Below are 21,986 nucleotides of genomic sequence, written 5' to 3'. Positions count from 1 at the left end.
GCAGCCAGGACTCACCTGAGAGGAATCCCAGCTGCAGCCTTTTCTAGCTGAGTAGTTGAGCCCTCCCAGCCCCCATTTCCTCGGTGTGCATGGCACCCAAGAGGACGTACCACAGGCCAGTGGAAATGGAACCCCAGGTGGAGCTGTCACCACTCGTGGCAGGACAGAGGATGCCAGCCTGTCTGGAGCCACATGGAGCCACGAGGAAACAGGACCAGGCGTCCACGCCGGGGACTCCCAGGAGACACCAGGGCAGAGCTTCTGACCCGACTCCACAATTCAGACAAAGTCTGCCCTCGGGACGCACCTCCTCCCTCCTCAGCCTGAGCACGCTTCTGACTTAAACGCACAGAGAAAAAGTCTTTAAAAAAAAAGTCTTTATTTGAAGGCAAAACAGTAAAATCCACAAGAAATTGTTAACAACACGTTTACATTTTATCCTGAATCAGACATGTTTGAACAATTCACAGCTACAGGAAATCTAGAACAAAATCAAATATTTTATCACATCAGGTGGAAAAGTTGGAGAAAATTTTGCATCTTATTGAAAAGAATTTTTCAAAAATGTTTCTGTACAAATAAATGGCACCGCACCAAGCTGCCCGCGGATGCCGAGTGCAGCCGATCCCAGGCGGTCGCTCCGCAGCTCCCGGCAGAGGCGGCTCCCTCCAGCCTCACCTCCCTTTGGGGGCGGCTTGGGGCAGGCAAAGGAAGTGACAGAGCAGGAAGCAGGGCCGGTGGTCGCTCTCCACACTCTGGATGTGAATGGGCCGTTGCACGTGAGTGCTGGTGTGTGGGTTCCTCTCCGTGAAAAACACAAGTAGAGACACTAAGGGTACAGATTCTCCAAGGGCGTCATCATTACGTGACCTGGAGATGCCTCAGATAAGTTTCCTCAGAACCTTTTGTTTCTGCAGGGAACAGCAAATGGCTAACATTCAAAAAAAAAAAAACAAAAACAAAAAAACAAACAAAAAAACACCTCAACTTAAACAGCTTAAACAACTAAGGGCTAGTATGTCTCAGAGGAATCAGGTTTCAAATTATCTCAATGGGTATCAACCTAGATCAGTATTCTTTTTTCTAAAACTAAACCATTTGGAGTAAAAATGAAAACCCTGTTTAACTTTGCAAATCAAAAAGGTTTTGTTTTTCCATTTTTAATGAGTGAGCAGTACCAGCGCCTGGCCTGAGCCTTCTCACAACACAACCGATGGGAGAGTGGGAGGGCCGGCCCCTTGGGCTGGGCTGGCGTGTGCCCTCAGGGCCCCTCCTCCATGCACTCCCACTGGTTGTAGCGGCTCAGGCTGAGGGGAGATGGGAGACAGCCAGCCGTTCCTTCAGATGACAAGAATTCTTATCCAAGGGTCTTATGTTTCTCGCTTCACTGTCCAGGGAAATAAGCTCATTGTCGAGTTGGCTGGGCATCTCCTCGTGACTCTTGCTGCTACGTTAGAGCTGGTTTGCAGGTGGGGCCTGGGCCTTCCACGCCATCAAGCGTGGCACTCGTCACAAGGCCTGCTGAAGTCTTCCTTCTCTTCTGTCGCTCCCCACAGATGGAGACCGTGTGAGAACCGAGCTGTCCCTACCACCTTCCACTGCCAGTAAGCCAAGAAGGGTCCAACAGCCCTCGCTGCCGGTGGCCGGCCACTGGCATGGCTCCCTGCCCGCGCCGCGCCTACTTGCACTCGTCCCTGGCCTTCATGCGGGCGATGAAGGAATAGCTCTTGTTCCTGCGGTAGTTCTCGTAGGGGTCGTCCAGGGCCACGCCCACGCCCTTGTACTGGTCCCACTTATCCCGGACGTCCCCCCCCTTGATGGGGTCCTGGATTCCTTGCTCTTTCACGCCGAGGCCGCCAGATCCGCTCCAGCCTGAAGAAGAGAGGGATGAGTGGTTACGACGACCCACAGAGGAAGCTGAAATTGTGGTGCACTGACCCTGACACGAAGTTAAATGGAAATGTGTTTGGAGAGTCGAACGACATGCAGACATGCAGTTTATAAACGGGAAACTAAGGTAGTAAGAAAGGATGCTCAGTAAAAACCCTGCAGGCTCAGAAGTTCTGGTCATGAGTTGGAACTTCCTGACTTCATCATCCCCCAACCACGGATGCCCAGAGCGGATTGTTCCGTCTTCCCAGGAACCTTACCCATTTTCACCAGCATCTGATGTCCTTTGTTCTCTTCCCCGAGCCTGGAGTCAGGTATAGGAGGTGCTGAATTAGAACCCAGACCAGCCGAGGAACTAAAATTAAGACAGGTTACGTCTTTTAAAAAAGAGCTGATACATTTATTGGAATGAAAACTTAGAATATTACAGTGTGTAGCTTATATGAAGGGTCACCAGCGTGAGATGGACACACACACACACATTTCGTGTCTCTAGCCTTCTTCTTTATCCTCTTCGCCGGCAGATAAGGGGGTTCCCTAAGATGGCGGCCCCTGCCTCACACTCAGCGGCACGTGCGGGCCACAATGGACCCGTAAAACGGTCAGAAAATACAGAGCGCAGCCACCGCCTCAGGCTTTACAACGTGACTGCAGAGGTAACAGCGAGGTTTGAGACGAGGTGCCACTGTCACTGTGCTAGCGCTCGGGGGCCCCGAGGTGCCGCCTTGGCGCAGGCCACTGCGAGCGTGTCTTCTAACAACACGTTTCAACATTCACAGCAAAGCATCAGAGGGTTCCAGCGCTACCAGAGGTCCTGACAGTTAAGACAGAAATCTTACGGCGGGGTGGGGCTCCTGGACCGCGACCGACGTCTCCTTCCCGGGGAGTAGGACTTGGACCGAGAGCGAGAGCGGGTCCGGGAGCGGCTCTGTGAGGAGCGTGATCGGCTGCGGCTCCTGCGGGCCAGGGGAGAGGGGGCGGGTCAGCGCAGCTGCCGAGGAGCCTGAGGCCTTGCATCCCGAGAGGCGCGGCCCTGCCTACCTGGATCTGGAGCGGGAGTACGAGCGGGAGCACGAACGAGACCTTGACCTTGAGTATGAGCCGGAAGACTTGGAGGACCTCGAGTTGGAGCGGGAGGAGGAGCGCCCTCGGCTTTTGGATCTGCTCCGAGACCTCGAGGGTCCGCTGCGGGGAGAGGCCTGGTGAGCCGGAGCCCCTCCATGGGCTGTGCCCAGCCCGCCCCAACCCCCAACTCTAAAAGACCCCCGATGTGCCCAGTGCAGGTGCAGACACGCCCTTTCACATCAGGGTTGAATACAGACTATGGCAAGCTTCTCTCTCGTACTGGTGTTTTAACTTCGGCCTTGTGGGAAACAGCTCCTGGTGGCTCACAGCACCTTTATCGTAGGGTGCCAGACCCACGACCCAGGCAGAGGCCAGAACTGACCCCCCTCTGCCTGCGCCGGGCACGACACCACAGCGCGCCTGTCGGCAAAGGCAGGGCTTGCTCCCAGCTGACCTAGGACGGGATGCACTGCGGAGGCCTGACCTCCACACGGGCGGCGGGGAGGGGGCGGCGGGGTGGGCGTGTGCGCTCTTACCTGTTCCTCTTCTCCTGGCCTTTCCTCCGCCGGGCCCGCATTTTTGCTCGGAAGAACTCATAGAGGCCGTTCTGCTCCCAGCCTTCACTGTAAGACAAGGGCATCCCCTGTATGAACGCAAGCCTCCCTCCCACAGGGAACTTGTGAAAAAGTCACCAGGAATAAGCCCTACCCGACAGGGCTTCCCTCTTTCACTCAGGATGCTGAGCAAGGGCCCAGCAGAGAAAGCACTCGGGTGGTCACTGCCACAGGGCTGCCCTTTCTCAGAGGAGCGACCAGGCCCGGAGGCCAGGCCGCCCGCTGGGAGGTGGAGAGGCTGGATTGCGCTCCCAGCGCTCCGTGGCTCCCACGCCTTTCCATGCTGGGCTTTCTCCAAATAGTTGAAGAGGGTCTCAGGGTTACTGTAACTGGGGACGAGAAACTCTTGATTTGTAGGCAGATAGGCCTGTGGCCCCAAACAGAGCAGGAGACGATTTTAACTGAAGCGAGGAGGCCGCTGGGGGAGGGGATCCCGAGGTAAACTCTTGTTCTGATGTCTCTAACGTGGTAAAAGCCTTTTATCGAGGGCCACTCTATGCGTGGCACACATCACGCAAGCTGGGGGAGAAATGGCATCTCCTAACCACATTTTCTCACCTGGGCCTCACACCACCCTGGGCGGAAGGTGGGACTGTCCGGAGTCTTTCTTGTGAAGCAAACTGGGGAAGACAGGCCAGGAGAGGGCCCAGGGGCCTCCCCTCCCATCACCAGCCCGAGCGCCTCGTCTCCCGCAGCCCCGTACCTGTTCCTGGGTCTGTCGTGTGAGGGAGGGCTGTAAAAGGCCTCCACGGCCGCCAGCAGCCTCTCACTGGGTGGCATGGGGGGTGGGAGGCGGATGTCTTTAGGATCCAAAGGCTTGTACTCGTGGTCTTCCAGCTGCAGTGGAGAACACAGCCGTCACTGCTCCCTGCTGGAGCCCATCCAGGGAACTGAGGGGGCTGGGGGACCGGAGAGCCGGGGGCGGGACACAGTTGCCCTGCGCATCAGAGTGCCTCACCCGGCCCTTCCTGGGAAACCCCACCCTCCTGGAGGGTTTGGCCACACCAATACTTCAATTCCTAAATGGGGTGGTTGAGGGCTCCATGGAAGTCGATAGAAGCTACAGAATTCTCTCTCTACAAAAATGCAGAGAAGACATGGCCTCCAAGCTCAGGTAGAGGAAAGACCCCTGTTAATTCACCGACACGCCATGGATCCCAGACGCCCTCCCCTGCCAAACACCGCCCTGTGCCCAGGCGCCTACCCAGGGGCCCCGCTATGTGCCCCTGTCTCTGCTCCAGCTCCTACCCCGAGGGCAGCCCCGCTGGCCCCTCTGCCTCTGCCTCCCCTTGCTGCCCCAGCGTGACCTGTCTCAACTTCCAGTATGCTAGTGTCTCAGAGGGGACGGGGAGCGGCAGTGACCAGTACAGCCAGCATGACCCTCAGAGCGCCCTGAGCCCCAGCCCTGGCTCCCTTCTGACCCCCTCTCCTGCCTTGCTCACCTTGCTCAACTGGAGACCACCCCTTTTCTGAGAAATCCCTGTCATCAGCCCCTGGGCAAGGTGGCTTCCAAAGGCCAGGACCCAGAGGACCTGCACCTCAGGCCCAGCCCAGCCCAGCCCAGCCCACTCTGAGCAGCTACCAAGCTTGCAGCCCCAGGAGGGAGGCTTGGAGGGAGCAGACGGGGACACGGGCCTTGCTCGCAGCCACACGTGAGCACGCGAAGCGGTGTTGCTGGCTCAGGCACATCCTCTCTGACTACTGGTCAGGCTCACTGGGGTGCTGGAAACGACAGGGGCAGGGGCCCTGGGAAGCAGTGTTTTGTAGCCAATCGGGAAAAGGGTTCCACCTGTGAACTTTCCACGTGGAGACCAAGCATTCAAGGCTAAGCTTGGCACTCAACTCGGCAACATTACCTTCACGAGGGGGGCCATCAGCCCGGCAGGGAGATCAAAGTAGGGCACATTGGGGACCAGGCTGGGGTCGTCGTGGTTGATGTGGGGAGGGCCCTGTCGCCGCATATGAGGGGGCTGCCCGTTGAAGCCGTGGGGAGGAGGGCCGAAGTCAGGGTGCTGGGGCCCACCCCAAGGCGGGTGCTCGTTGATCCCAGGGTGAGGCATGCGGTGGCCGGGATGGTGGTGAGGGGGTCCCATCTCTGCAAAACAGAAACTTGACTCAGGCCTGCCGCAAAGTCGAGAGCTGGGCAACGCCAACAGCCCGGTCGAGCTCTCCAGGGTAATAAGCGCGGTGGAAAGGGGCTCAGAGTGGGGCAAGGATGCCCACATCCACTTCCTGGGCAGCCCTGCCCAGCACCAACCCTCCAGCTGCTTCATTCACTGCTCGGGGCCACAAAGCAACGGGGGAGGAGCCGGGGCTCAGAGTGGCCTGTCCTGCACCCAGAGCAGCACCTGACAGACCTCATGGGCGAAAGAAAGAACCACAAGGGAAATCACATAACCTTCAAACAGCCATGTTATGAGCCAAACTGTGTCCCCAGTACCTGAGAATGTGACTGCATTTGGGAATGGAGCCTGTAATGAGATGACTACTTTAGATGAGGTCCTATGAGTGGGCCCTGATCCAATACTGACTGATGTCTTTCTAAGAAAAGGAGATTAAGACACAGACACACAGAGAAGACCATGGGAAGACACAGGGAGAGGACAGGCATCTACAAGCCACGGGGAGAGGCCTCAGTAGAAACCAACCCCGCTGACACCTTGATCTCGGACCTCCAGCCTCCAGAACTAAGTGCCAGAGAAGAATTCCCTGTTGTTGGAGACACCCAGTCCATGGTACTTTGTTACAGCAGCCCCAAGACACTCACAACAAGTAAGAAACCTGCTACTGGTCTCCAAGCTCAATTTACAGTCAAGAATGGATTTGAGGATAAGGATTAAAGAGTAGGAAAGTTGAAATGAAATTTTTTACAAAACACAAGATCGAGAAAACTAAAGATTCTTCAAAAAGAAAACAGAACACCTGACGAAAACAGCAAGACAAGGAGCAGGGAATGGCACAGGCGCTGCCGGGCCTGGACTCAGCGGCTCGCTCACTGCCTGTCCGCCCGCCGTGGGGACTAGGGAGTTCCTTTTCCTTTTGGAACCCCATCGTCCTTCCTCTTCTGCGAGATACAGGGCCTCACACCTCAACAGCTGGCCTGGTGCCTGGCGGGTGCCCACACTAGGGTCGCCGGTCTGCCCTCCTCTCCCCACCTTCCTGAGGGACCGAGCTGGGCTCCTCTGTCACCCTATGACCCTCCGCCTGTCACCCTGGCTCAGGGCACACCAGGCCACACGGCAGGACCGCCAGCAGTGCCACCAGCCTGCTCAGAAGGCCGATTCGTCAGGCGCCTCTTCCAGGCCCTGCCGGCGAGTGACCTGACCTTCTGAGGGATCACAGGGCAGGAGAGGGACATGATCCCTGGCCCGAGGACGGTGCCCCCGAGGGCGACCTCGCACTCACCAGCTTGGAAGTCCCCCTGAGGGTAGTCAAAGCGGTGAGGGTAGGGTGGCCGCTCGAAGGGGTGCCGAGGCGGGAAGTCGTCCTGCATGAAGCGGGGCGGGAAGCGGTTGAAGTTGTGTGGGTGTGGCGGCTGGCTGAACTGCGGGTGCTGCTGGTGGGGCGGGAAGGGCCCGCGGAAGTGTGGCGGCCGCTGCATGCGGAAGGGCGGCTCGCGCTGGCCCCCGCCCCAGGGCGGCTGCTCGTGCTGGCTGTTCCAGGGGCCCTCGAACTGGTTGTTCCAGTTGGGGTCGGGCTGGCTGTTCCAGGGGGCGTCGCGCTGGCCATTCCAGCCGGGGTCCCCACGCTGCTCGCCCCACATTCCCTCGTGGCTGTTGTTCCAGGGCGGGCAGTGGGGCGGCCCACCCTGGTGGTGTGGGTAGGGGGGCTGCTCGGGAGGCTGCAAGGCAAAGAGCGGACGTGAGACCCGGCCTGCACTGGGCACGCGAGGCACCCAGCAGGCACCTGCTGACCTCAGTCTCCGGCGGTGGAGGCGGCCCAGCCCCGAGCCCAGCACCCCCTGGAGCTGCAGGCCTACAGCCCGGCTGGGCGCTGCCACCTTCACTCTGACGTGTGCAGCGGGTGCTGTGGTGCCCGCCTGTCCCCCAGGCCCAGACTCTCAAATGCTGCACCTGCATCTGGGCTGGGGAGCACCCCCCAACCCCATGCCTGACAGAAGCTGGGGAACGAACACCAGCCCACGAGCCCCTCAGTGGGACAGTGCAGGGGTGCGGCCCCACCACTCCCAGGGCACAGAGGCCGAGCCGCAGGGCCCACGGCAGAGCCTGCCCTGACGACACCCCGTCCCTGCCTGTTCTCCCTTCCCTGTCACTTCTCTCCCCTACGCTGCCTCCTGGGGTCACCTGCCCTCTCACATCCTTATCTCAGTCTGCTCTGTTACCAGGAAATGGCTTTCTGTAAGCTGAAGACCATAAGCTCTGGAGCTTGCCCAGCTGCTGCTTTGAAGACTTAAAGAGCCAGGACTGCAACCCAAACTCAGGGCCAGGGTGGCCTGCGCCTGGGTGAGGCTGCCCAGAGGGCCACCTCTAGGGTCAGGGCTGGGGGGCTCCGCTGACCACAAGCACAGGGAGGCCGGCCCCGGCCGCCACATCCTCAGGTTTTCAAAAGAAGCCAGATTTTCAATATGGCAACTGTGGTTTCTGGACTGTGGGTGCACTGCTGGCCTTCAGTGAGGGAGCCCCACCGTTGTGAGCCTAACCTGCCGGTCCCCAAAGACTGAGCCGGGAGACATTAGGGGCATCTGTTTCCACACCAACAAAATGGGGAGAAGTGCCCCCGCATCAGAGGGCACCCAGCACTGCAGGGCTCACAGCAGGCACCCAGAGGCGGGAGCTGTCTTTGTGGGGATGCCCCATCTTTTGTGATGTTAAATCTCTTGTCCGGAAGCTGAGGGTGGGCTGGGGGGACTCACAGCCATGACCCTGCACTTGTCAGCCCAGAACTGTCTCCCTTACACCCCCTCCACACAGGGTCAACCAGGGAGGGCCACACCCACCATGCCTGGTCGAGAGGCAAGTGGACACCCAGAGCTAGACCTGATTGCTCTAACCAGGTCCAGTGGCCAGAGAGCAAGCTGCGGGGTGTTTTCCAGTCATGTTATGCTGGATGAGAATGACCCCTGCCCTGGCCTAGAAGTTTCTGACTCCAAGGAACCTGGAGGGAGGGAAGAAAGGACCAGCATCCCAGACCCAGAAAATGCTGCTAGCCTGGTATTTCTGACCTTTCCTTTCCTTACGAAAGCACCATGTTCTTTCTAGGGTGATGAGATGTTGACACTGCTGGTCAAATGAGTTAAAGAGGGAAGGAAACAAATCGCCTTGAGTTAAAGAGGGAAGGAATAAGTTAAAGAGGGTCAAATGAGTTAAAGAGGGAAGGAAACAAATCGCCTTGAGTTAAAGGGGGAAGGAATGAGTTAAAGAGGGTCAAATGAGTTAAAGAGGGAAGGAAACAAATCGCCTTGCTGTACTTCATGGTGTGAAACTTCTCAGCACTCACAGGAAAATGGGGACCTGTGTTACGGAGAAGCCCAGGTAACCAAAGCTCCCGGGAAGGATGTAAAGGCCCAACTTTCTTCCCCAGCTCAGTCCCAATACTTCGGGAAGACTATCACCTTCTTGCCAGCACCCCCAAACCCCAGGCCCTGCTGCAGAACCTCGTTGCCCAGGGAGCCGCTAAAAGCCCATCAACCCGCACAGCGGCCATCACCCACCTGCCTGCCATCCAGCTGAACCCAAGTGTGCCCCACCTGCCCCTGCAACAAGTTCTAAGAGATACCTGCTGTTGGCCCCAAGGAGCAACGGGGTGAGGCTGGTCAAACCACGGGGGCTTGTTAGGTGGGATCTGGTCATGGGGCCCAGGGCCCCGGGGGCCGGTGGCGGCAGGGTCCTGGACCCCTCCTGAGGCGTCGTACTCGGAAGAGCCGGGTATCTGGATGGGTGGCTTGTTGTCATCTAGAACCAGGCAAAAAAGCACTCAGAGATGGTGGCAGCAGGAGGCCCCAAACGAAATGATCTTCAGCAAGCACCCAGGGCCAACCCAGGCTGGGCTTACTGCCTAATAAACCCTTGCTTCTTGACCCCACTGAAAACTGCCATTGCCTCCAGGAAGGCAACACGGAGAGACCTGACCTTGGCCAGGATACGCACCTCTCTCCTTTGAACGCTTTACAATAAGTATCCTACTTATTGATCGATAAGCCATATTGATTTTAGTTTGCTCAAGAATTTTTATCAATTTAAAAAAAAATTTTATTTAATTTTTGGCTGCGTTGGGTCTTCGTTGCTGCGCGCAGGCTTTCTCTAGTTGCAGCGAGTGGGGGCTACTCTTCGTTGCGGTGCGCGGGCTTCTCACTGCGGTGGCTTCACTTGTTGCGGAGCACGGGCTCTAGGCGCACGGGCTTCAGTAGTTGTGGCACACGGGTTCAGTAGTTGTGGCTTGCAGGCTCTACAGCGCAGGCTCAGTAGTTGTGGTGCACAGGCTTAGTTGCTACGCGGCACGTGGGGTCTTCCCAGACCAGGGCTCGAACCCGTGTGCCCTGCATTGGCAGGTGGATTCTTAACCACTGCGCCACCAGGGAAGCCCCTATCATCACTTTATTAAGTACCCTTTTTGCATCTAGTTGAAAGATTTCTTCCCATCTGATCTGTTATTTTGTTAGATTTTCTGGTATTAAACCATCCTTATATATTCCTGAGACATATCCTATTTGGTCATGACGTATCTTTTAAATACTGTGCTAGACTTCACCTGCTAAGACTTCATTGGGTTGGCCAAAAAATGCCTTCAGTTTTTAAGTAAAAATAAAAGACACGTTTTTCATTTTCACCAAGAACTTTATTGAACAACGTATTCACCCTTTTGTTCCACTACCTCCTGCCATTTTTCAGGCAACTTCATAATTCCATCTTCCCAAAACTTTTTTTTAATAAGGAAGTTTTAAATTATTTATTTATTTATTTTTGGCTGTGTTGGGTCTTCGTTTCTGTGCGAGGGCTTTCTCTAGTTGCGGCAAGCGGGGGCCACTCTTCATCGCGGTGTGTGGGCCTCTCACTAGCGCGGCCTCTCTTGTTGCGGAGCACAGGCTCCAGACGTGCAGGCTCAGTAGTTGTGGCTCACGGGCCTAGTTGCTCCGCGGCATGTGGGATCTTCCCAGACCAGGGCTCGAACCCGTGTCCCCTGCATTGGCAGGCAGACTCCCAACCACTGCGCCACCAGGGAAGCCCTCCAAAACTTTTTATCTTTTTGAGCAAAGGACTGTTCCAGGTGCCTTTTACAGTGTTCCAGGGAATTGAAAATTTTTCCATTAAGAGAATTTTGTAAAGACCGAAATAAATGGAAATCCGAAGGTGCAACGTCTGGTGAATACAGCAGATGAATCAGAACTTCCCAGCCAAACTATAACAGTTTTTGCCTGGTCATCAAAGAAGCATGCAGTCTTGCGTTATTCTGTTGACTAACTCTGGACGCTTTTCGTCGAGTGCTGCTTTCATTTGGTCTAACTGGGAGCAATACTTGTTGGAATTAATCGTTTGGTTTTCTGGAAGGAGCTCATAGTAGAGGACTCCCTTCCAATCCCACCATATACACGTCACCTTCTTTGAATGAAGACTGGCCTTTGGTGTGGTTGGTGGTGGTTCATTTCACTTGCCCCACGATCTCTTCCATTCCACATTATTGTACAATATCTACTTTTCATCGCCCATCACAATTTGTTTTAAAAACGGAATGTTTTCATTATGTTTAAGTAGAGAATCACATGCGGAAATACGGTCAAGAAGGTTTTTTCACTTAACTTATGTGGAACCCAAACATCAAAGAGATTAACATAACCAAGTTGGTGCAAATGATTTTCAGCACTTGATTTGGATATTCTGAGTATGTCACCTATCTCCCGCATGGTATAATGTCGATTGTTCTCAATTAATGTCTTAATCTGATCTTTATCAACTTCAACTGGCCTACCCGATAGTGGAGCACCGTTGAGCGAGATATCTCCAGCACGAAATTTCGCAAACCACCTTTGACACGTTTTGATCAGTCACAGCACCTTCTCTATACACTGCACAAATCTTTTTTTGCATTTCGGTTGCGTTTTTACCTTTCTTGAAATGATAAACCATAATATGCTGAAAATGTTCCTTTTTTTTTTTTTTTTTCTATCTTCAGTATTAAACTGGCTACACAAAAATTCACCAATTTTGATGTCTTTTTTTAAATGCACACTGATATGACAGCTGTCACATACAATCTAACAAAATTAAAGACAACTTAGTGCTATTAGAGCCATCTTATGGAAAAAAACGAACGAACTTTTGGCCAACCCAATATTTCCTATTTCTTCATCTTTGCTCAGAAGTGACACTGGGTTACATTTTTCTTTCTTTCCCTGTCCATGTCTATCTGGTGTCAGTTATCCTAGCCTCGAAAAATGACTTGGAGAGCTTTCCTCTCCATTCCCTGGGATGGTTTGTACAGGAGAACTGTCTCAGTTGTAAGGGCGTGGTTACACTTACCTGTGAAATTACCTGCCTGGTGCTTGTAAATAGATTAAAATCTGCTCTTCGGATTGGGCCTGAGACTACAGAACCAGATCCCTTCCTGGGGGAGGAGACTGCTTTCCGGAGGCTGCCTCCTGGGGGCAGGTGCTGAGGGAGCCACGTACCAGGCTGGGTGGTCGGCGGGATGGCCGGGGCAGGCGTGGGGGCGGGGGGCGGAGCAGGCGGCGGCGGCGTGGCCTTGACTTCAGCTTCCATTTGCTGCATCTGGATCTGCGGCTGCGGCTGCTGCTGCTGCTGCTGGGCCAGGCTGTTGACAAACTCCTCGTGCTGTGTCTTGAGGGTCTGGATCTGCTGCTGGAAGGCCAGCTGCACCGGCTGGACCACCGAGGAGTACTCATTGATGAGGGTTGCCTGGTGGAGAGCAGGGCAGCCGGCACTCAGGATGTGAGACTCAAGGTCCGAGACCCTCTGGAGCAGCACGGGGACAAATGCCTGGGGAGCACCCAGAAGGTTGGGGTGATGCTGCGGGCAGCAAGGCCCAGGGACCCAGGGCAAGCAGGCGATTGTCACGTAAAACAATCACCTTGAGCTTGACAACCACAGAGCATCTCAATCTAGCCGGACTTGGTGACGTTTGGTGCTGGGCAGTTTAGAATTCCCTAACAATGGGAATAAGCAAGGACAGCCGTGCCCTGGAGTGCCACGCAGACGTTAAAATCCCACCACTGACAAACGTCCTGGGACATGCTCACAGACTGTACTTCTTACTCACTGTATGGCTTTGAGCAAGTCACAACCTCCCCGGAGCCTCAATTTCCTCACCTATAAAACTGGACAATAACGGGACCTACCTCTGAGGACTCGGGGAAAATGCAGTGAAAGGAACTAGGGTGACTCAGTAACCATGAGCTGCTACCGCCAACTCAATAGGAGAAAAGCAGTGAATATCACTGTGGTATGGTGGTATGAGCCCATTTTTATTTATCAATTAAAAAAAGGAGTAAAGCTTAGAAAAAGTCTGAAATGCACTTTCCTCATTTGCCTTTCTGAGCATGAAAGCTTCTCCCCTGTAGGGAGGGTGGCAGTCAGGAGCATCACAGAGGAATCGGTCAACATATAGCTTCTCACATTCAACCAGACCTGTGCAGGAAGACGACATCTTCCGGCCTGGGAAAAGGGGGTGTGAACTGTGCCTTTTACCCAAGCAGCTGTAGATGGGCTAGCAATGCCGGCACCACAGGAGAGGTGACCAAGGAGATCCGGCCCTCCTCTCTCTGCTCTGCGACCCCGACCTCTGACAGATGCCCTCTCAGAGACAAGCAGATGTGCACACAGGGGACACCGTGCACAACACGATGACCGTGGCAGCCTAGACTATGCCAGGGTTTCCTCATGCTCCCATCACACCTGGAGGACCAGAGCAAATGGGCCAAAGGCACCCCTGAGAGCAGAGCCTAAACCAGGTAACCTGGTAACAAGCGCACCAGGAAAAGTCTGGTGGGCTCACTGGCTGCTGTGGATGGGGTGGGGGCCCCCGAAGCTGCTCCTCAGACTCCGCCTCCCACCACTCACCACCATCCCAGGGGCACTCCGGGAGTCCAGTTTGGAAAATGCCACCAGGACTGTGAGGTCACCACCCTACTGGTGGTGCCCAGCCCCCTGACTTCAGGGAGCAGCACACACCTGGTACTGGCCGAGCCCCAGGGCCGGGCTCTGTAACTGCTGGATGATGGAGTCGTCAAAGTAGCCGTTCTTCTCCCAGAGCTGCAGGAGCTGGACGTTGGGGAGGAGGGAAAGGCCGTGTCAGGGGGAAAACGAGGGCCACCCCCCCGCCCCCGCCCATCTCCCCCCCACCCACCAGCTGCCCCTCGTACCCGGGCAATCTTCTGCTGCTTGTCCTCCTCCACGGCCAAGAAGCTGGTACAGTAGATGGGTACCACGACCTTCTGCAGGGCGGCCAGCAGCTCCCGGGCCTGCTTGCGCTGGCTGTGAGGGAGAGACCTTCCGCGCGTCAGGGCCCTGGGGCGGGACCCGGCCACGCGCCCGTTACCATCGCGGCTCCAGCCACAGCACCCTCTGCCTTCTTGGGACACGGGCCCCCAACCCGGCTGGGACAAGGGCTGGGCTCCCCACAAGATGGATGGACGGCAGTGGGAGGAGGGAAAGAACACAGCCTGGGGACTTTCAGAGCAAGGCCTCTCATCCTGGTCCCCTTATCAGTAAGATAACCCTTCTCTCCCAGGGTGGCATGAGGATGGACAGATGCAGGCCTCTGAGAGCCCCAGCTGCCCACAAAGGCTGAGCTGGGGTTGCTGTAGGTACAGGGCCTTGTCCAGGCAGCCTCGCTCAGCACTGTCACACCCTAGGCACGAGGAAACCTGGGCTGGGACCCCGCCTTCCACAAGGCAGAGGGAGTGTGCGGGCTGCCAGATGCCTAGGAGCCTGAGGCCTGACAGGGTGAGGCGCCCTCTCGGGGGGCATGCCGCATAAATGAGCGTGGAGGGCCCGCAGCTGCGCAATGCGGTGGCAGAGCCCGGGGAAGAAGGTGGGCAGCTAGAACCCCTCTCAGAGGCGAGCTCACCAGAGGGAGCGCAGGGAGAGCAGCAAGTGCCCGGGGCCGGGAAGCCAGGTTGGGGGAGGGAGGGCAGCCCAGGCAGGAGGACAGGGCGAGCCGCACTGGGCTTCCAGACAGTGAGGCTCAGGAAGCGGGTGGCTGGAGAAGCGCCAGAAACAGGGCTGTCTCTGCAGATCTGCCCTGAGTCAGCGGAGCGGCTGGTGGAGCAGGAGGCAGGCAAGGTTCCAAACAGCTACTTATTTCCCAATGGCAGAGAAATAGGGGAAGGTGATGTAGGGAGCGCGGAGTGACACCGGAACCGCCCACATGGCACACGAAGCGGGGAGGGGCAGGGCCCGGCTGCATGCGGGCAGAAGGCGCAAGACCTGGGTCTGAGTCTGCTGCCCTCACAGGAGCCGTCCCCCAGCCAGCCAAGTTCAAAGACAAATGTGGCAGCCAGTCTTCACAGCTACAGGCTAGCCTTACTAGCACCGTGAGCTTCCCCCTGTCTCTGGCCCAGCCATCTGGTTTCTCGACTTAACGTTTGTCAAAAGGCACCAAAGAGGCCGTGTGGAAGTAAACACCGGCCTGGCCTTAGGAGGGCTTGGGGGTGTGCAGAGGGTTAGCCAGGGGGACCCTACGGGAAGATTCCTGAAGCAGAGCAGAGTCAGGTGACTGGGGTGTGTGTAGATCAGTGAAAGGGAGCTGGCAGCTGACAGAGACACTGAAAAACACCCAGAAACTGCCCTGAGAGCAAGGAGTGAGGGGACAGCGGCCCCAGGTGGGGCGAGGGGTCTGGGGTAGGGGCTGAGGTGGTGGGGGGTGCAGGTGGCTGTCCTCCCGATGGAGGGCTTGTGGCTCAGACCAACCCTCCCCCTGGGTCTTCGGAAGAGTGGTTCCCAGTCCCGGGACAGGCCAGGCTCCTGAGTGTAGAGCATCGGCCGGGAGAGGAAGAAGGAGCAGGAGGGAAGGCGGAGCTGGCAGGGCCCTCACCAGTGGTGCAGCACATCATTGATCAAGTAGATGAGGTGCAGCCGCAGCTCGAAGTGTGCCCCGTCGGCCGTGATGCGGTTCCGGAGGTGGCCCGCCATCAGCTCGCAGTGCGGTGGGGACTTGGCGTTGCTGAACATCCAGTTCTTCCCAGCCTGAAACAGCCAGGGTGGTGGGTGAGTGGGGCTGGGCTCCCCCAGGCCAAAGTGTGTACAGATGCCCGGGAATGTCGGACGGCCTCTGCCTGCCTTCCACCTTTCTTGGTGGGGGAGCCCACGGAAGTGCTCATGCGGGAAGGGGATGCGGAGACGGGGTGCCCCTGGAGCAGCCCTGGCCCAGACTGGCTGCAGGAGCTCCCACCTAGTCAGGAGCACCAGGTTCTGGGAGCACACCCCCACCCTGACCCCGCCCTCACCGAGATGGCATCTTTGGTGCAGGTGTCGATGATGGGCTGCAACAGGTTGTCAAACTCGTTCATGTCCAGCTGGGTCTCCTCCAGGAGCTTCTGCATCTGCTGTTCCACCGCGTGGGCCACGGCTGCTGTCACCTGCTCCTAGAAGGCCAAGTGGGACCGAGACTGCGTGAGAGGGACCCTGGCCCAGGCCCAGCCAGGCTGGCCCATCAGTGCCCTGCCCCCAACACTCACGCCCGAAGCCTGAGACATGCATCTGTAAGTCACGGCCGTAACAGGCAGAGCAGGCAGAGGATAAAGCCAGACAAGATACAGGGGGAGACAATGTCTCCCCGGAGATGACAGACAGAAAGATTAAGACCCAGAGGAACAAGGAACCTCTGCACATCAATTCACCAAAAAAAGAAAGAAAAACGAGTGGCGGGTGTGAACACGGTATGGAGAGGACAAATATAAACAGTCACCAGTCGCATACAAGCAGAGCAACCTCACGAGCAACCAGGGAGTCCGCAATGAAAACATGACGCCAGATTTCTGCCCGTTAGGCTGGCAAACTGAGATATGGCTGAGATCCGGTGCTGCTGAGGGGACAGGCAGTCAGCCCAGGGCTGGCTGAAGCCAGACTGCCCAGTCTGTGACGAGCTCCGTATGGAAACTGAGGGTAAGCATTCTGGAGTGTTTTGTTTTCAATAATACAACCGTAACTTACATCTTGACTCCAATACTAAAACTGGGGCTGGTGTTTCAGATATCTTTTCATCCATCTTGTGTTTCTGGCAGTTTATCCTATTGTATTTGGCCAAAGTACCAGACTGTGATGGACTGGGACAAAAGAGTCCTTCCCCACAACAGCTTGGGGTGACCTAACCAGCAGGAGCTGGTGCCGGTGGCGCCAGAGGCCACCGGGCATTCTCTGTCACACAATTTCCAATGTGCAGTCTCACTTGTCGGCACCCACTCCAGCACAACGGGTGTGTGTGTATCAAAGCTCGTGCAGTGACCTCACTGGGATGAGACGCAACCTCCGTGTCCAGCATCGGGGTCAAGCTACACACAACATGGGTGGTGGCAGCATGGAGGGATAATGACCGTCAGGCACCGAGCCCCGGGCAACGGGACATCCCCGTCCTCAGCGCTGACATCTAACGTTAGTGTCAATGTACAGATACAACAACTGAGGCACAGAGGGTGAGCTTGGGTACTCCGCTCAGGACAAGAGGGGCGGGGGCGGGGGCGGGGACGGAGCCAGCCCGTACCTGTCTGAGGGCCAGCAGGTGCTGCTCCTGCTGCTGCAGGTTCCACTGGCTCTGCTGGATGAGCTCGTCCATGGATGGGGTGCCCTGGGCTGGCGGGATGGGCGCAGCGGGGGCCAGCGGGGGCTGTGGCAGCGGTGGCAGGGCCGTTGCCGCTTCCAGCTCTGGGGCCTGCTGCTTGCAGATGACTGGCAGGAGAGGAGGAGAGGTGGCCCCTGTGAGGATGTGGCTGGGGTCCAGGTATCCCCTTGGCCGCCTCCTGGGCAGCTCTGAGTCCTGGGGGCTCCTCTCCCTATACTCACCACCCAGAAGAGGACCCCTGCGACGTGCCGCAGCCATGCGTGCCTTGTATCATGGGGCCTAGCCCCGGACCCTTTCTGCCTTCCTGCTCGTCCTCTCCTCGGAGACCTTTGGGACCGTCATCTCACCACTCACTAGCCAACACCATCCAGCCTTGCCCACTGTCCTTCGGCCCAGAGGAAGCCTCAGCCCACCCCCTCCACCTTCTCCACACCTTGCCTGGGCCTGAAGAAACAGCCCCTCCCCGAGGGAGTCTCTCAACCCCCAGCAACCTCGGCAGCAATTTCTAACGCTTGCTGTCCCCCAGTCTACTCTTGCCTTTCAAGACAGCAAAGCCAGCAGACCTCTGGATGGTGACCAGCAAACCCACGCACCTGCAGCCCTATGGCAGGAGCACGGCAGCACCCGACACATGCTGTGGCCTCCCTACACCCCACCCTTTGCCTTCCTTCCACTGACTCTATTCCTCTGTATTCAAGGGTCAATCCATATTGAGGCGACATGGGATGCCTTATTCTGCTAGCAGGAGACTGCGTTGGGCAGGTGCAGGCCCCAAACCTCGCCAGATGGGACGGGAGGGGAGGACTTGGGGAAGGGTCCCTGGACAAGATGGCCTCCCCCTCTGCATTTGGGCCTCGGCTGGTCTGAGCGTGACCATGCTCTGCTGGAGCCCTTCTGAGTCCCACTCTAAGGGGGCCCAGCCTTTGGACAAAGCCATAGAAAGGACGGTGGGGTGCAGGGTGTCGTCCAGGGCCCACCACTGCTTAGGTCTGAGGCAGGCCTTCACCAAAGGCACCTTATGGGACCACCCCCACCCCCTGACTTGCGTTCTGGATCCCACCCTCCCAGGGACGCTGCTTTAGGAAATGTGTCCTCTCGCTCTCCTTCCTTCATTTTCTCTCTTTACCGACTGCCCCAGCAACATCTAAACACACCCGAGTCTTCGATCTTTAAAAGCTCCCTCTTCATCCATGCCCCGCTCTCAACAATTTTACAGCCAAGATTCATCTTCAATTCTTCATCTCCCCTTCATCTCAACCCACGGAGGTCTGGCTCCGCCCCCCCCCCCAAAGCCACTGCGGTCATCCCCACTCAGCCTGATGGCCCCGTCTCAGCTCCTTGTCTCACGTGGCCGGTGTGGCCATCCCCTCGGCCCCTTCTTCCTCTATCCGACCCTCACATACTGAGATGCCAGGTGTGAGAATTAAGCCCCCTCCTCTGAGCAAGGCCCCAGGAGAACATGACATCTTCCTGTGGCTGCAGTTACAAAGTGCACTCTACGACCCCTAAATCTATCATCGCCACCCTGGATTCCTCAAGCTTTGGGTCTAATTACAGACCAAATAGCCACTGCTTTCCACAGGCACCTCAGACAGGCATGGGTTCCCTCTCACCCTGCGTTCCACCCCCTCCAAAGCTCCCCTTCTGATCCGTGGCTGGCACAGCTACGCCCACATACCTGAGCCAGAAATGAGAAGGTTCATGCACCCTTCTCTCCCTTGCACTTCACACTAACAAGCTGCCCCACACAGTCCAGTCACCCTCCTAGGTCACACGCCCATCTGTGTGTGTCCTGCCGTCACCGCCACGACTCTGCTGTCACCTGCACCAACCTGGGACCTGGCTTCGCTGCATCCAGTCCTGCCCCCTCCCCCCTTCTCTGCTCTGCGGCTGTAGTGCCGCTGCTCAAAGTGCAGTCCGAGGGCCAGCCCCAGGTGACGCCAAGACTAGACAAGCACAGAAATGGCGAGGGAGTGTTCTGGCACTTTTACAGGAATTTGATGTTTCATGGTTCACGTTTTTTCCCCTCATTTTCTTCTTTTCTTCGCTGTGCCACGTGACTTTCTGGATCTTAGTTCCCCGAGCAGGGATCGAACCTGGGCCCCGGCAGTGAAAGTGCCAAGTCCTAACCACTGGACTGTCAGAGAACTCCCATCATTGTTCACATTTTTATTGTACTTTGCCAAACTGTACTTTTTGCAACAGATCAGAAAAAAACAAAAACCAGTCCTTCACCAGAGTCTGTGAGGCGCCAACCTCAAGCGGTCCCAGGACTCAGTCTTCTCAAACCACCAGGGTGAAGGGCTGGCTACAGAGTGGCTAGCCCTGCTCCAGAACACAGTCCTGAAACCCTTCTAGAGCGTCCCCAAAGCTTCCAGAATTCCTAAGTCCTTGGTAAGCCAGCCCTCCCTGCTGTGCACCCTCATTTCTGGCTGCTCCAAGAATCCCTCCTTCTCTGGGCTTCAGGCACCCTGAGCTTTTGTCCCCTCGCCTCCCCAGCCCCTCCTAAGGCTCGTTCCTCCATCCAAACACTCTTGGCTCCTCAGTTTCCGTGTGTCTAACTCTGATACGGACTTTAATGGCAATGGAGATATTCTTACCTGCAGAAAGCATTTCCTGAGCCCCCATCTTCCCCTGCTAGAAACACCCCAACTTCCCCCCATTATGGCACCAAGTCCCAAGCAGCCCCCGATTTCTGACTTTCAGGGTGGGAGTGGGCTCCCCTCGCAGGGGAAGCAGCTCTCACCTCATGGTCACTCGAACCCAAACACCATCCTCCCCTGCCAAGTTATGCCACCCGCATCAATATCCAACTGGCGCTTCAGTTCACAGATTCTACCCCTGAAGCCCACCTGTCCCCAAGCCCACTCCCTTTACTCAACTCGCCGACTCAATTCAGACTTTACCACCAACTGCCAGCCTCACTGGTCCCAGCCTCCACTCACGCTCCCTCTAGCCTGTCCTCCACACAGGCCACACAAACCCGACCCACCTCTCCCTTGTTTCAACCTCCCTTGTGGCTTCCCACTGCCTACAGCAGAGGTTTTAAAGTTGACATGCTGGGGCTAAGGAACGGTTGCTCCAGAAACACATAAATGGGTACATTTTGCCTACAGTTTCAGGCAACAGATCTTCCCCACCCTCATCTCAAACCTTAAACAGGCACCAGAAGAACCCCTGGATTAAGGAAGAAAACCCAAACTTTCCCCTGGAAACTTTCCCACTTCAGATCAACCCCCTCCCCCGTCTACACACATCTACACTCCAGCCATGCTAGGCCTCTTATGATTCCTCTCCCGGCTCTCAAAACACACTGTGCTTGTTCAAGCCACTGTACCTTTGCTATGTCTTACAAACTATCGATCACCTACTACCTGCTACCTGTTAGGCACAACACTGACCCAAACAAGGTCTGGTTGGCCTCAGGGAGCTTGCAGTCCAAGGAGCACTCACCTTTCAATGTCCACCTACTTGGCAATCTGAAACACAACGTTATCTAGAAGCTAGGAATTTGCTACTGAACAATACAGATGTGAACTCAGGAACTATTTATCTGTTATTCAAAGACCACCTAGGATAACTGAGCTCATCTTAAATTCTGTTAATTTCAAGCCGGAACCTTGAAGCCCAAACCAGTGAACATAAACAGCTGCAAAGAACTAAAGCCCACAGGACAATTAGTTTTGATCTGGACTCCAACCATCTGAAATGCACAAAAACCTTGCTGGACCCACAGAGAGCCCGCAAAGGGGGCTGGACGGTACCTGCCAGGAGGGTCCCACCCACTCCGGCTTCTATCACTTCTTCCCTGGAAAACACTGAAGCAGTCACTCTACTCGCTGATCTCAGTCATCATGTTTGCAAAACAACAGAAATCCCTGATCCGGAGCCCAGAAGGAGAATCGATAACCTCGTTCTCCATGACACTCGGACCCTGCAGCCGCAGGGCTCTGGGAACAGCCGAAGGAATCGTGAAGGCCCAACTAACCCATTTTCACAGAGAAATAGCATGCGACCTAAAAGAAGGCGTTTTGTGGCAGAGCCCGAAATGGAACCAGAGAAAGGATTCGCTCGAGGGGGCGGCCTGAGAGCTGGAGAGGACTCACGCTGCTGCTGCTCTAGAGCCAACTTGCACTTGTAGTAACTGTAGAACTCGCCTCCGAACAGAAACGAGAATTTCGGGTTGTCCTTCTGCTTCTCCATCGTCATCTTTTCAAACTCGGGCCCGTTCCGAGCCACGAACTGGGCCAGCTTGTCGATGACATTTCGGAGTTCCTGGTCTGGAAGACGGAGAAAAGGCCACGCGGGGCGTCAGCGAGGACCGCCCAAATCCTGGGGCCCTGGCTTCCTAGCCCGCGTCCGCGGGGCCGGGGTCCCTAGGGGTGGGCCCAGGAGAAGCCGCCCTTGTACGGGTCCCGATAGGGGCCAGAAGCGCTCCGGGAATGCGGGGACCCGCGGGAGAGGCCGCAGGCGAACCCGGGAGGCCGAGCCCCGCCCCCTCCTAGGCCCGGGGACCCCGGAAGGCGGGGCGGGTCAACAGGGGATTCCGGGGAGAGAGAAACGGCCCCCGAGCCCGGGCTGGGCCTCACCATCGGGCGGCAGCGGCATCTCCATGGCTCCGGCCGCGGGGAACGTCCTCCGGCGCCTCACGATCGCCCACCAGGGCCG

At 56.5% G+C, this 21,986-nt stretch overlaps 2 protein-coding genes across 6 annotated transcripts in view; one reads left to right on the top strand and one right to left on the bottom strand.

Annotated features, from left to right (window-relative positions):
• Nucleotides 1-3,225, top strand: part of C3H19orf44 (chromosome 3 C19orf44 homolog) — a 25,491-nt gene extending 22,266 nt beyond the window's left edge. For all 3 annotated transcript variants that reach the window (XM_059918182.1, XM_059918178.1, XM_059918179.1), the window contains one exon: nt 1,557-3,225. In XM_059918182.1, the coding sequence (XP_059774165.1) occupies nt 1,557-1,608 (52 nt within the window). In that variant the 3' untranslated portion in view covers nt 1,609-3,225. The remainder of the gene's footprint in view (nt 1-1,556) is intronic.
• CHERP (calcium homeostasis endoplasmic reticulum protein) lies at nt 363-21,986 on the bottom strand. Of its 3 annotated transcripts, none has more exons than XM_059918174.1 (17): nt 21,908-21,986; nt 21,425-21,598; nt 17,241-17,425; nt 15,988-16,125; nt 15,576-15,727; nt 13,903-14,047; nt 13,712-13,801; nt 12,193-12,439; nt 9,306-9,481; nt 6,975-7,410; nt 5,426-5,664; nt 4,273-4,406; nt 3,492-3,578; nt 2,932-3,075; nt 2,730-2,846; nt 2,151-2,245; nt 363-1,872 (listed from the first exon to the last, which is right to left on the bottom strand). In XM_059918174.1, exons 1-17 carry the CDS (start codon nt 21,930-21,932, stop codon nt 1,679-1,681), a joined length of 2,778 nt encoding a protein of 925 aa, XP_059774157.1. In that variant the 5' UTR covers nt 21,933-21,986; the 3' UTR covers nt 363-1,678. The 3 variants fall into 3 exon arrangements, with proteins under 3 accessions (XP_059774157.1, XP_059774158.1, XP_059774159.1); XM_059918175.1 differs by having other exon boundaries at nt 13,903-14,014; XM_059918176.1 differs by having other exon boundaries at nt 21,476-21,598.

This window comes from Balaenoptera ricei, chromosome 3 (genome assembly GCF_028023285.1).
Source record: "Balaenoptera ricei isolate mBalRic1 chromosome 3, mBalRic1.hap2, whole genome shotgun sequence".
Classification (NCBI taxonomy): domain Eukaryota; kingdom Metazoa; phylum Chordata; class Mammalia; order Artiodactyla; family Balaenopteridae; genus Balaenoptera; species Balaenoptera ricei.
Note: the sequence above shows the minus strand (reverse complement) of the source record. Positions and strands in the feature narration are given on the sequence as shown.